The sequence below is a fragment of the Theobroma cacao genome, chromosome 1 (assembly GCF_000208745.1).
Source record: "Theobroma cacao cultivar B97-61/B2 chromosome 1, Criollo_cocoa_genome_V2, whole genome shotgun sequence".
Taxonomy (NCBI): domain Eukaryota; kingdom Viridiplantae; phylum Streptophyta; class Magnoliopsida; order Malvales; family Malvaceae; genus Theobroma; species Theobroma cacao.
Genome location: NC_030850.1, coordinates 25,416,682 through 25,430,495, shown reverse-complemented (window position 1 = coordinate 25,430,495; position 13,814 = coordinate 25,416,682). Strand labels below are relative to the sequence as shown.

Below are 13,814 nucleotides of genomic sequence, written 5' to 3'. Positions count from 1 at the left end.
TAAGTTGATGGAACATACAATTATTGATATACAATAATATGGAATCTCAAGCTTGGTAGGAAATCTACATGCACATTTGATGTTTGACATCTAAATCATTGAAACTCTATGTTGTCATTGGTAACCCAAGTATTCTCCCCCCTCAATTTTTGCTTATTGTATACCCAGCTACTTGGCATAATAATTTCTAAATAAAAACAAAAACAAAAATAGTAGTTATTATTATCAAAAGAAAAAAGTATTGACCACATCTTTATAACACAAAAACGTTCTAAAGGAAAGAATAAAATAAATCCCAAAAAACAATGCTAATATTTTAAACAAGTATAATGTATGAGATCTATTAAAATACTCGATAAAATAAGAAAAGGTAGCCATTAACTCTTGAATGTATGATTTGAAACTGGCCCTTTCAAACGCATTAACTCTTGAATGCCATCACATGGTCCTTTCATGCCACCTCCCCTATTTAAGCATCCCCCTACCCCTCTCCTCCCTCCAAACCAAGAACATCCAACTCTCTTCTCAACAAACATCGTCTCCTTCTTTTGCTCTCCCATTTGTGTTCTCCTATATAAACGCATATTTTCAAAAAACGAATTCACTCTTGCACATCCTTCACCCAAGCCTAAACCACACCAAACAAAGAATTCCCGATTTCTCCCTCATAACAATGGAGAACTTGTTCCGCCTTGTTGACCAAGATCAATATTTCTTTCAACGTAAATGGACTTTGGTCAATGGTCCGGTCATAGTTGGTGCCGGACCCTCAGGGCTTGCCACAGCTGCTTGCCTTAGAGAACAAAGGGTGCCCTTTGTAGTTCTTGAAAGAGCTGAATGCATTGCATCTTTGTGGCAAAAACGCACCTATGACAGGCTAAAGCTTCACCTTCCCAAACACTTCTGCCAACTCCCCAAACTACCTTTCCCTGAGGAATTCCCTGAGTACCCAACAAAGAGACAGTTCATTGAGTACCTTGAATCATATGCCATGCATTTTGATATCAACCCAAAATTCAATGAGTGTGTGCAGTCGGTTAGATATGACGAGACCAGTGGCTTCTGGAGGGTCAAGACCGTCGTTTCAAGTGGCTCAAGCAAGACTGAGTTTGAGTACATTTGCCGCTGGCTTGTGGTGGCCACAGGTGAAAATGCCGAGTGTGTGGTGCCAGATGTTCAAGGATTGGCCGAGTTCGGTGGTGAAGTTATCCATGCTTGTGACTACAAGTCTGGCGAAAAATTCAAGGGACAGAAAGTACTAGTTGTCGGCTGTGGCAACTCGGGCATGGAAGTTTCTCTTGATCTTTGTAACCACAATGCTTCACCCTCAATGGTGGTTCGCAGCTCGGTAAGTCACCAACACATGCCTTAATTATCAGATATATTCTTTAAAGAGAAATAAAACCATGAGATCAAATTCTAATCTGTTTTCCTTTTAACAGGTTCATGTCTTGCCAAGAGAAATTTTTGGGAAATCGACATTTGAATTAGCTATTTTGTTGTTGAAACGGCTGCCCCTTTGGCTTGTTGACAAGCTTATGTTGATCTTGGCCTGGTTGGTGCTCGGAAACATCGAGAAATACGGGCTGAAAAGGCCATCAATGGGTCCATTGGAACTCAAGAACACCAAAGGAAAAACCCCTGTTTTGGACATTGGTGCATTGGAGAAAATTAGATCAGGAGACATTAATGTTGTTCCTGGAATCAAGCGTTTCTCACGTGGACAGGTTGAGCTTGTTAATGGTGAAAAACTTGATATCGACTCAGTTGTTCTGGCTACCGGATACCGCAGCAATGTTCCCTCCTGGCTTCAGGTGAGAAAATGCTCTAAACTCCTCTGCTCAGCTTTTGAACTTTTTGTAATGTGAAGGAATATATTTTTTACTGAAAAATGTCAGACTATGATTTGTCCTATTTCCTTAAACCACAAATATTTTTTATCATTTTTTTCTAAAAAAAGGGGGGAAGAAGAAGGAACTGTTTTAAGAACCTTCTACAGACTTTTTTTTGTAAATTTTTCCATCTTTGACCAATATAGAGTTTTTGGGACAAATGAACTAATCTTGTTTTGGTTCCATGATGAACAGGAAGGTGAATTCTTCTCCAAGAATGGATTCCCAAAGGCTCCCTTCCCACATGGCTGGAAAGGCAATGCTGGACTCTATGCAGTTGGGTTCACGAGGAGAGGGCTCTCTGGTGCTTACTCTGATGCCATGAGGATTGCACAAGACATTGCCAAGGTCTGGAAAGATGAAACTAAGCGGCAGAAAAAGAGAACCATAGCTTGCCATAGACGATGCATTTCACAGTTTTAAATTTCTAATCGTCAGAAAAACCAACAAAAAAAAAAGGTGTTTCAGCAGCAGCCAGTAAAATTACCTTTGTTCTTTTGTTTTTCAATGGTGTAAAAAATAAAAAAAAAATGAAAATACTGTACAATACACCAAAAAAAAAAAGAAAAAGAAACAAAACTGATAGCACAGGCTGACAGAGCCCTCTCCGAAGGCCCAATTTTGATGTCTTTGGGCGTTTTGTATACTGAGGATGATGAGGCTTTTATTCTTCTTCTGCTTCTTCTTTTCATACAGCGTTTGTACCATAATTAATTCAGTAATCAAGTTAAAAGGATACAGTTTCCTTTCTCTATATTCCATCATTGCTTTGTTCCTTTTTATTGATTGGTTTCAAGATTTTATTCACAGTACTGTTATGCAAAATGTTCGATCCACAAATTCATGACTTTGACATAGCAAAAGCCTCAAATCTCAACCAGCAAAAGGTTTCCTCTAAACCAGTTACTCTCTTGATTCTTCCTTATTCAGCTGAATCCCTCCCTTGACATAACTTTCACAATCTAATTGATCAAATCTTAGATTAGGAACAGTTTTTTCCCAACCACTCTCTCTTAGACGGTACATGGCATATGCTTAGAAATAACCATCAAACTATTGTGTCAAGGTAAAGGCCACTGATTCAATGTTTCAGATTTGCAAGTTGCCCCAAAAACGTCTGTCACCATAGATGGGTAGGACCCATGATCATGAGGGACGACGGAACCCAGCTCCCACCATACCCACCACCACCTTGTTTTCTTTTGAGGATAGACAAACTCCAAGATGGGCTACACATCACTATTCCCTTAAATACTATTATCTTTTTCATTGACCAACTTATTGAATAATCTAGACTTAAAAGTCTGATGCCTTGCACATGGATGGAGCCTTGAAGCTCTCATGGGTAATTACAGTTAGATCTTTTCTGTAAAGCATATTCCATAACTTGAGAAGTGAGAACTAATTCATGAGTTTATGTGCTAATGAGCGGTTCAAATGAATAAGGGCACTGTTGTATTACACTCCATGGACTCATGGCTGGGAGTTGTATGAGTGCAAAAAAAAACTTAACTGGTGGCATCCACCGGAAATCAAACCTGAAACCTTGATCAGTGTGTTAGACTGACGTGATAATTAACTACACAAGTATGTTGAGTTTAGACCAGTTCTAGTGTTAATTTTACTTTTGTTTTTTCAATGACCAATATTTCTTCTTCTAAAGCTTATCACAGACATAGAACTCACAAAGCCCTTCCATACACAGAACAGCACCACAATTTGGGAAGTCAAACACATTGACATTGCTTTCACTGAAACTCAAAAGTCCAACTTCCCTAGGTCTGAGCCTCTGACTCTATCCTTACAATTATACTTCCAACGCCATTAATCAGTAATAAAACTGGGAAAATTTGAAATTCTAATAATATATTATACATTGCTAACTCAAGTTGCTAGCGCAAGACGAAAATCGCAATAGCTATATCTTAGATTTAAGTTGTAGCATTCTCTGCTTTTAAATTGCTTTCGATTTGATTGCATGCAGTTTCTTGGTTGGCGGCTTGGTGTAATAAAAGAAATGCAATTGCCTTGACGCTGACTCGAGCTTTTGGAAATATTTTTGCTTGCTAGCATTGTATTGTATACAGTCTCTTGGAAAGCATCCGAATCCGATGAGTGGACGGTTTAAAACTAAATGGACTGGAGTTATTGCAGCCGATGGCTTCGTGCTTAGCGGCTGAGAGAAGAGTACCTCTCAGCAAAGAGATTTTTAGAATTCAACAAGTAGCTCACCTATTGAAAGGAGCAACTCGAGAGTCCACACAGCATAGGTTCAAGAATTAAAAGCCCACAAAAAGTTAATGTCCATTGACTCCATTAAGTTGGAAACTTCAAAACTAAGCATAAGCCATGGGGCCTTTCTCTTCACATTCCCAAATAGAACATAGAGACAGCCCGCATTGGTTTTCAATGGCACTGATTCAGAAATTACAACAGGGCTTTGAATTCAATGACCCATCTGTTCCCTTCATTACCATGCCCTTCAACGCAGCAAACTGATCAGTTTTTCCCTAACCCCTGACTGCACTGAACAGCTGAAAACATCTGTCATTTTCCCTGGTTTAGCTACATGTTTCCGAACCCCTATAATTTCGACATCACTGATAACCATAGTAATGCATGTCTCTAGTCCCTTATAATTTGGACATCACTGCTAAGAATAGTGAAATAACACATGGGATGGCTACCTCTTTTCCTTGCCAAAATCCCTCTACAGGGGACCCATCATCTTCATCTTGCAGAAAACCATAGTCTGCTAGTCAGCATTTGTTTCTTCACATGGCTGTGTCGACCAGAGACTCCGGGCGGTGTGGACCTAAACGAAGTAATGAACATTGCTCAGAACATGCAATTTATAGGGGGACTAAAGAGTTTGTAGGAACTACTAAATGATTCAACCCCTTTACAGCCTGACCTGCTTTCTAAATAATACAATCTTGCAATTCTAGACTCTAGAGAGTGGAGAGAATGCAAACAATTGCAGTAGACTGCAAGTACAGTTGGATTGGATGACCAAGTCTAATGGCATTGGCATTAAATTCATCGGTTCCTAAAAGTCTAAGAGGATTCCTCATAAGTGCGTTGAGCAATTTGTCTTGGTGCTTAAAGGAAAAAAAGAAAAAAAAAAAGTCCCATTATAATAGGATTCCCTGAACAGTTCTTATATGTAGCTAAATCTCCAAATTTCACTAGAAACTCACGATTATGCGCCTAAGGTACGGCCTGAGCCTTCTGAATCTCCTAGCAGACAACTCTTTTGATTACTTGTCAATTCACTCTTAAAAGTTGATGATATATCATGAGGAGGTGTCCTGATTTTCTTAACATTCTAGTGAAATTAGCATGACTTATAACCTTGAGTTTGCGACTAAGATCGTGACAAGATCGTCCAGCTCAGCTGAGTTGAAAGATCAGAAACTGATATTCCAAGAGACTAAATTAATGATTGCCTTACAAGAACACAACAAGAATTCGGTTTTATGACTATGTTGGATTGACAAATAAACTTGCGAACAGCCCGACCAAGTCACAACCTCGAGATTGACATGCCAAGTTGTCATAGCCCACCTGTTTTATCCTATCCAGGAACTGAGATAGGACACAGGACAGACATTTTACTTCCATCACGAGTTAGTGGAAACCTATACAGTTTTGAGTACGATGCTAGTGCAACTTAGACCTTTTAATGCAGCCTAGCTAACTATGTCCTAGAAACTGACTAGACAGGCTTATCAGGACATGATAATATATTGTGTTTCTAGTTAGATTCATCAATCAAGAAAAGTCTCAAAAGTTTCAGACAAAACAAAACTGGAGAAAAGCTACAAACAAGATATGATAGCTCCAATGGCGTAGTCAGGAATTTTTTTGGGTTGGGTCCATATCAACATTATCAAATACATTTTCTTCAACATACATAATCAAACAAACAATTACTTATCAAACTATTTCCCATAACGTTACTTATTAAATTATTAGCTTTAGGGGTTTTTAGGTAATGTCATTAAATCTTTTGTAACATTGGGTTAATATTAAAATTGAGTCATAAGTACGCTAAATTTCTTCCAATTTCAATAATGAAAGCCACCTGAAGGTTGAAGTTGAGAAAATTCAATTCTACAATGCCATGACAAATTCTCACACCACGATGATTGATGAGTTAAGGACATTTACATTGTGTTCCCCAAAGTAAATAGCCATAATCAAACTCAATCTGCAAGTTGCAATCTTTGAGATCTAACTTGAGTACTTTCTTGATAAAGTATATCATACCATAGAGTGATGTCAAGACCCAAATCCATAAGTCATGACCAGCACATGAGTTCAATAGATGACATCCGCGAGACCCAAGCAAGCCTCAGAACATCATAACATCAATATATAGAACATACATTCCAGAATGGTTTACAAATCCAAGGGCATATTAATTTTATAAACACAACTTCAAGTACTTTAACACTTGCCCCATGGCATGTTTTATACAACCACATTTTATCATAGTATTCACATAGCCATAACTTGGCTAGCACAGCGGGTCCATCCTGTACATCAAATGATAGAAACAAGTGACAACATTGTGTCTACATATTTCGAAACATAATGAATGTAAAAAACCCGAAATATAGTTTAGTTTGAAAACCAAAACTCAAAACTAGAACATGCTTGAATCAGACTCAACGGAGTGGACACATCAGCGAAGATGCCTACTAGATGCCAAAAGTCAATTTATAGAAGAAGCGTTGGCTATGCACTACCCACATGGAAATCCCCATAGAGTTATTTACCTGCACAAGGCCACAATTTGATTGAGGTGAGTCCTTTCATAACTCAGTGAGTGGGAATAGAAAGAATCAAGCCATAAACAAAAGAGTTTCTAATAAAATAGATAAGTTCATAGACATGTGATATAATGCATCATAATGCAAGTAGAAATGTGGTCACAACATCTCCAATCAACCTAGATCAGATGGGAATTATTCTAGCATCTCATATCACATACTCGAATTATCAAAGTGTAACACCGTTGACTTTGCTTATGGGTTATGGAAATATATTAACTACGTTATTGGAAGAGTTGATTTGAATTTTGATGTATGTACTTAGAGGTTTGAGAATATGCCTATATGTATGGAGAATGATCTTAGAATTTATTGTGTATTTGAGGATTTTGAAGCCATGTTGAATATGTAAAGTATATGGAAGCATTCCTCATGGCACTTAGGCAAAATCTTAGAGAAATGTTTGATAAATCTTGAATTTTTAAGTTTAGATAGAGATTTGATTTTACGTTTGAGTATATGTTTAAGGAATTTTAAGTTATATGAATGTTTGAAATGTGGATATTGGATGGAAATGAATTAAATGCCTAAGAGAGTGAGTTTAGGGATTGAAAGGAGTGGAAATCTAAACTTCGGGCAGGATCTATTGATAGATCGATAGATGCAGGATAAGAGGCATGAGGAAAACAAGTTGGACAAACATTTACTGATAGATGGACCTTAACTATTGATAAATGTCCACTCGGGCATTGTATGAAGTGATCTAGATGGAATCTATTAATAGATCCACGGGATCTATCGATAAATAGCTATATGAATCTAATGGAAACCAAATTGAGAACCATTTATCAATAGATCTACGGAATCTATCGATAGATCCACGGGATCTATCGATAAATAGCTATATGAATATAATGGAAACCAAATTGAGAACCATTTATCAATCGATCTACGGAATCTATCGATAGATAGCTGAACGGGGAAAATGTGAAAGTGTTTAGTATACCATCTATCGATAGACTCGACAAATTTATTGATAGATGAAGGTCAATGCCCAAAAATTTTAGTAGGATCTATCGATGAATGCCTTCCATCTATTAATAGATCAGCTCCAAAATACAAAAATAAAAGGGGGTATGGGCCATTTGCCTATTTGAAAACAAAAGGAAAACTTTCTCTCTTTACTCTTCCAAAACCCTAACCCTTAAGAAAATTTTGGAGCTCGTTTGGAGTAAATCTGAGCTTGGAAAAACCATTCTAGAGGTAAGATTAAGCATTTGCATTGATTGATTTTGGATTTGAATAGTTTATAATTTTGAAACCCATTTGTTCCAACTTTGGTGATTTTCCCTCTAGGTTTTGTTAGAAATTTGGAGCAAAGATTTGGGCGACCCAACATTAAAGGTAAGGATTTAAGCTTTTAAACTTAAGATTTGAAACCTAGGTTTTATAACTATGAGTAGTTGGAATAAAGCCTAGTTTGAAAGGCTAGAAACTTTCGAAAGCTGGGAAATAATTATTATTTTGATTTGTTTAAAGGGAAATTAAAGCTATTAATGCATTGGTCAGCTAGAAAATGATTGGAGGCTAGAAAGTTGAGCTTGGCTATGGGAGTGCCTTCAATTGTCATTGTGAGTGGGTTTATTTGTTTGAATAAAATGCATGTAGTGCATCATGCATTGAATAATAAGCTGCCATGGTATGTGAATGATGTATATATATGTAAATGCCTAGATGGATATACCTATGTTGGTCCCAATGGAGTGCTAGAGAGGGGAAGGTTTAAATAACACTTTTAAGAAATTTGAAGGAAACTCTTAAGGTTGAAAAACTTTTGAAAGATTTGGAAAAGGAGAGTTTTAAACTTGTAAAGGTAGAAAATTACCAAGTAAAGAAAGGGTAAAGAGAAGTGGACAAAACAAAAATATTTATAGTGGTTCGGTCCCCTTAACCTACATCTATTACCTCGATTTTCCCTAATTAAGGATTTTCAACCTAACTTTACAAAACTAGTTGAATTGACAACTTCCACCAAGCTTTTACAAGGTAAGCTTCTAACTCATGCTCAAAACACTTAAAAGATTTCCCAAGCTTTCCTAAGCTTAGTCTACCTCTTAGAGTGTCTCTCACACTCTAAGTAAACAATAAATAGAGAAAAGATAAAGATAATTGATCACCTAGCTGATCTAAAAAATACAAAGTTAAGCTCAAACACTTTTTCAAAGAATGGGAGTGAAATACAAGTGTTAAGAGAAGATTTTTGATTTTCTAAGCTTAAAATCACTTTGGATATCTTCTCTTTATCATTTTTGACCATTTATACCTCTATTTATACTTGGAGGACAATTTCTAGCTATTAAAAATAATTTTGGAGCAGAAATAGCTGTTATTTTGTCTTTTAGTGACTATTTTCAAATTGTTGGCAGTAACTCTTTAATCAATTAAAAGTGAGCGTTAACTGGTTAAAGTGTTTTTGTCTAGCAATCTACTTCACTGTGTTAATCGATTAACAGTGGCTTTAACCGATTAAGAACATTCTGTTTTCAAATTTCTCCAATTAACAATCTTTTTTTAATTGGTTAATCCTTCTTTTAACTAATTAAGACCTCTCTTCTTTCAATTTTAACTGATTGAAATAAATGTTAACTGATTAAAATATCTTCAAATTTGAATTCCTTCATTTGGCTTCTTTCAACAGTCAACTTTATTTTGAATTTGAATTTTGACGCTTTTTTGGTATTTCAAGTTTGACCCTTAATCGATTAACCCCTTTAGTTAATTGATTAATTATTAGTATGAGCCCTACAAGCTAATCTTTGGTCTTATGGGAATTATATTTTGGGTTATTCATGTATGATATTTTATTAATTTATAATAATTATAAGGTAGTTCTTTATCCATAAGTTTGTGATTTATTTACTTCTTGTACTTATGTAGATAAAGCCCATGGAACTATATATGCCTTGTAATAGAATTGTATTGGGATACAATTATGAGATCTTTATTCATCAAAGCATTGATCCTAAAAGTTCCTGATCATTGTATTATTAAGACGGGGCATCAATAATGCTCAACGATCAACACATGCTATGTTTTATTCTTATGAGGTAAGAAACTGCTCTAATAAGTTGAAGTATAGAGATACTTGTAACTAGCATGTGGGTGCTGTTGGCTCCATTAGTTTTCGATGATAATAAAACATTCTCATTCATTTGTGTCTAACATTTCTAATTAAGTGTGCAGGACAAAATTGTATGCAAATATGTAATCAATCATTCAAATGCACATATCAAAGAGCATAGAATTACGAAAGTCACAATTGATCAGCAAGACAAATGTCCCTTAATTGTTTAATGAAGAGTTAGTTAGCTAAGATTTAAATCAAAAGTTGGCTGGCTGAAGAATATTGAGAAACAGAACCAACTTAGTCGACCAAGGAATGAGTTAGTCGACTAAGTGCACACTGCCAGAACTACTAGAAACTGGGAAGAGAAGACAGAGATGACTTAGTCGACTAAGATATCAGTTAGTCGACTAAGAGCATTCTGCCTATAAGTTTAAACTTTGCACTAAAAGATAGATTAACGACTAGAATCAACTGCCAATTGTTTCCAACGGCCAAAAAACTGTCAAACTTCCATCAGAGTTGTTTCTCCAAGTATAAAAGAGGGTTCCAACGGTTAAAAATTCATATAGAAGGCTTCCAAGCAAAAAAAGCTCAAAAACTAGCAAAAATCTTTCTACACTTTACTGCACTCAACGCCCATCTATGTAATTGTGTTTTGCACTTCAACTTGTACCACTTAGATCAACTTTGTGATCATAGGTACACTTCTATTTCATTTCTTTTTATGTTCTTAGAGTGAAAGGGTCACTCTAAAGGGTTCAATCAAGCTAGGATTGCTTGTTTAGATAAAAATTCTAACTTAGCCTTAAAAAGTTAGGTGTTGGGTTATAGTTGACCTCAGGAAAACTATTATGAAAGGTTTTGGCTAAGCTTGGTAAAAGCCATTGTAAAGCTTGGTGAAAGCTTGTGAATTTCATCGGTTCTTAGTGGATTGGTTGGAAAATCCTTGATTGAATAATTAAGGTAGTGGATGTAAGTCTTGAACCGAACCATTCTAAATTTCTGTGCATTGTCTACTCTGTTTTTATTTTCATTGCTTTTTAAATTAGTTCCTCATCTTGCCAAGAGCCAAAAAGTGCTATTCACCTCGGCTCTAGCACATTTAATTGGGACAAACAAGTAGTATCAGAGTTAATTCCCTGTTATTATGGTCTAACACCCTTTGGGAGGATCTTAATGGCTCTACAAAAATCAGTGGTTGCTGAGGGACAATCAAAAAATAGACCGCCTCTGTTTGATGGCTCTAACTATCCTTATTTGAGCACTAGGATGTCAATATACATTAGAGGAATTGATTATGAAATGTGGGACGTCGTAACTGATGCACCATTCATTCCCTCAACCTTAAATGTAGTAACCAATGAGATGATACCTAAACCAAAGTTTGAATGGATCGAGGCTGAAACTAAAAGAGTCCAAACAAATTTTAAGGCTATCAATACATTGCATTGTGCCTTGACTCCCACCGAATTCTACAAAGTATCAAGCTATGCAACAGCTAAACAAGTGTGGGATAAGCTTAGGATTATCCATGAAAGGACTTCTCAAGTCAAGGAGTACAAGATAGCCCTCTTGACCCATAATTATGAAATGTTTAAAATGGAGCCTAGTGAAGATATCACTAGCATGTTAGATAGATTCACAAATATCACAAACAAACTTAGTCAGCTAGGCAAACCCATACTCGAGCATAAGATTGTTAAAAGACTTCTTAGAAGCCTACCAAAAAATTGGAAGCCTAAAGTGATTGCAATTCGGGAAGCCAAGGACCTAAATGTTATTACTCTATATGAGATTTGTGGTTCTCTCCTTATTCATGAGTTAGAACTTAAGGAAAAGGAAGAAGAAGATAAGAGGGAAGCAAAAGAAAAGAAAAAGAGCATTGCATTAAAAGTTAACATCCTTGAAAAAGAGCTAGAAGAGCTATCCTGTGATGATGATGAAGAGTTAGCATTGGTTGCAAGGAAATTCAGAAAGCTTATGGGCAAAAGAAACTGGAGATTGGCTAGAAGAGGGTTTAGAAAAGATCAAGGTTCTTCATGAAGAACTAGAAACAAAGATGACTCCAACAAAAAGGATGAGCTAACATGCTTCAAATGCAAGAGCCTGGACATTTTAAGTCCGAATGCCCATTACTGAAAAATGAGACTCCAAAGAAAAACAAGAAATCAAATAAGGCAATGGTGGCAGTTGCTTGGTCAGACAATGACACATCAAGTTTTGAAAGTGAGGAAGAAAAGCTAAGGAAAGAGCAAATCTGTATTTGATGGCACAAGATGATGAATCTTAGGTATCCTTATCCCCCTGCAATATTTCTATTAATGATTTACAAGATAAGTATGAGTGCCTTTATGATGAATTTGAAAAACTCTTTTCAAAATACAAGACTTTAAAGAAAAATGTTGCATCTTTTGAAAATGATTTGGAAAAGATAAGAGAAGAGTTCAACTCTATTTTTGAGCACAGAAATTTTTTGCAAGTTGAGTTAAAACATTCAAAAACAGATTTTGAAGTTTTAAAATTAGAGCTGGACAATAAATCTGAAGCTTTGCAAAAAACACTTGATGAAACCATAGCTCTTAAAAGTTTGAAAAATGAAACTTCAAAAAGAAATGCATACCACAAGAAAAATTCTGCTAATGCATCATCTAGGTGTTATATTTGCAACAAAATTGGCCATTTATCTTATGATGGCAATAGAAAAAGAAATGTGCAGAAAATAAGAAAAATATGTGTAAAACCCGACCCTGTAAACACATGTCATGACTACATGCACTGAGTAGCATGTTATTATGCTAGGAAAGCACCTAAGAATAAACGAAACCCGGTATCGTACCTAACGGTACACTTGAGTTGATTTAACCTCGAACTAGTTCAAATAGGAATTGTAGGATGAAATTTAATATTTTATAGTCTAGGTATGACTAAAAATGATTGTTCGGAGTTCGAGGGTTCATTAGGGGTAAAATTAAAAATTTTGATGTTCAGGGGTAAAATCATCATTTTTCCACCTAAGATAATAATTTGATAATGGAGTGAAATTTTTGATCAAGATTAACTATTTGGAGTATAATTTAATGATAGGAAGTGAAAAAGTTTAATTCTGGTGATTTTTGGAGTGTAGGGGTAAAATCGTAATTTTACCACCCGTAGACAAAATTTGAGATTTTGAGAGAATTTAGATCAAATTTGACAAATTGGAGAATGGTATGAGTATAAGGGATGAAAAATATGTTTATGGGCAATTTTTCAGTTTTTTGGGCAAAAATGTAATTTTTCACTTTTACGAGGGTAAAAGTGTAAATTTCAAAAATTACTCCACCGAGACTTTGGATAAGTGTGAGAATTTTATCTAAGCTATGGATATGTGGGACAAGTGTATGGTGAAAATTTGAAAACAAATGGATGAAATTTTAAAAATGGGCCAATGGGAAAATGACACGTGGTATTTTTTTAATGATATAATATTATTTTAATGAAAAGTCAGCCCATTTAAACCCCATTTTAAGTGCTGGCTGGCCATAAGGGAGAACAAGAGAGAAAATAGAGAGGAAAGGAAGCAAAAAAGAAAAAACCAAAGAGAAACAAGAAAATTCAAAGCGAAGTTCGCGTTTTTCGCCCATTTACGCGTCTAACGGTAAGATTTTTTGACTTTAGCTTGATTTCTACCTTTCCTATGCCTTTGTTTCCATTTAGAATTCTTGAGGAGAGAGATCTAAAAGTGACATCAAGGGCTGGACGAAATTCTAGGGGAGAGATTTTGAAATTTTTAGGTTTTGATTTTTAGTTAAATTGGTAGTTTTAGTTAGTTAAATGTGTTTAGAAATTAAATTGGGCAAGAAAGCATTAAATTTTCACAATACCCACCCTTGGCCGAATCTGCAATGAGGTACAATGATGATGATCTGATTTTTATTCTAAGAGAAATGAAGAGAAAATGATGAAAAATGGTTAAATGTGATAGAAAAACAAAGTAGAAAATTTACCGAGTTAATGTCCCATTTTTGGCCGAATTTT

The 13,814-nt window shown here is 35.7% G+C and overlaps 1 protein-coding gene across 1 annotated transcript; it reads left to right on the top strand.

Annotated features, from left to right (window-relative positions):
- On the top strand, positions 513 to 2,619 carry LOC18613017 (probable indole-3-pyruvate monooxygenase YUCCA8). Its single transcript, XM_007050029.2, has 3 exons — positions 513 to 1,348; positions 1,443 to 1,814; positions 2,088 to 2,619. Exons 1-3 carry the CDS (start codon positions 674 to 676, stop codon positions 2,313 to 2,315), a joined length of 1,275 nt encoding a protein of 424 aa, XP_007050091.2. The 5' UTR covers positions 513 to 673; the 3' UTR covers positions 2,316 to 2,619.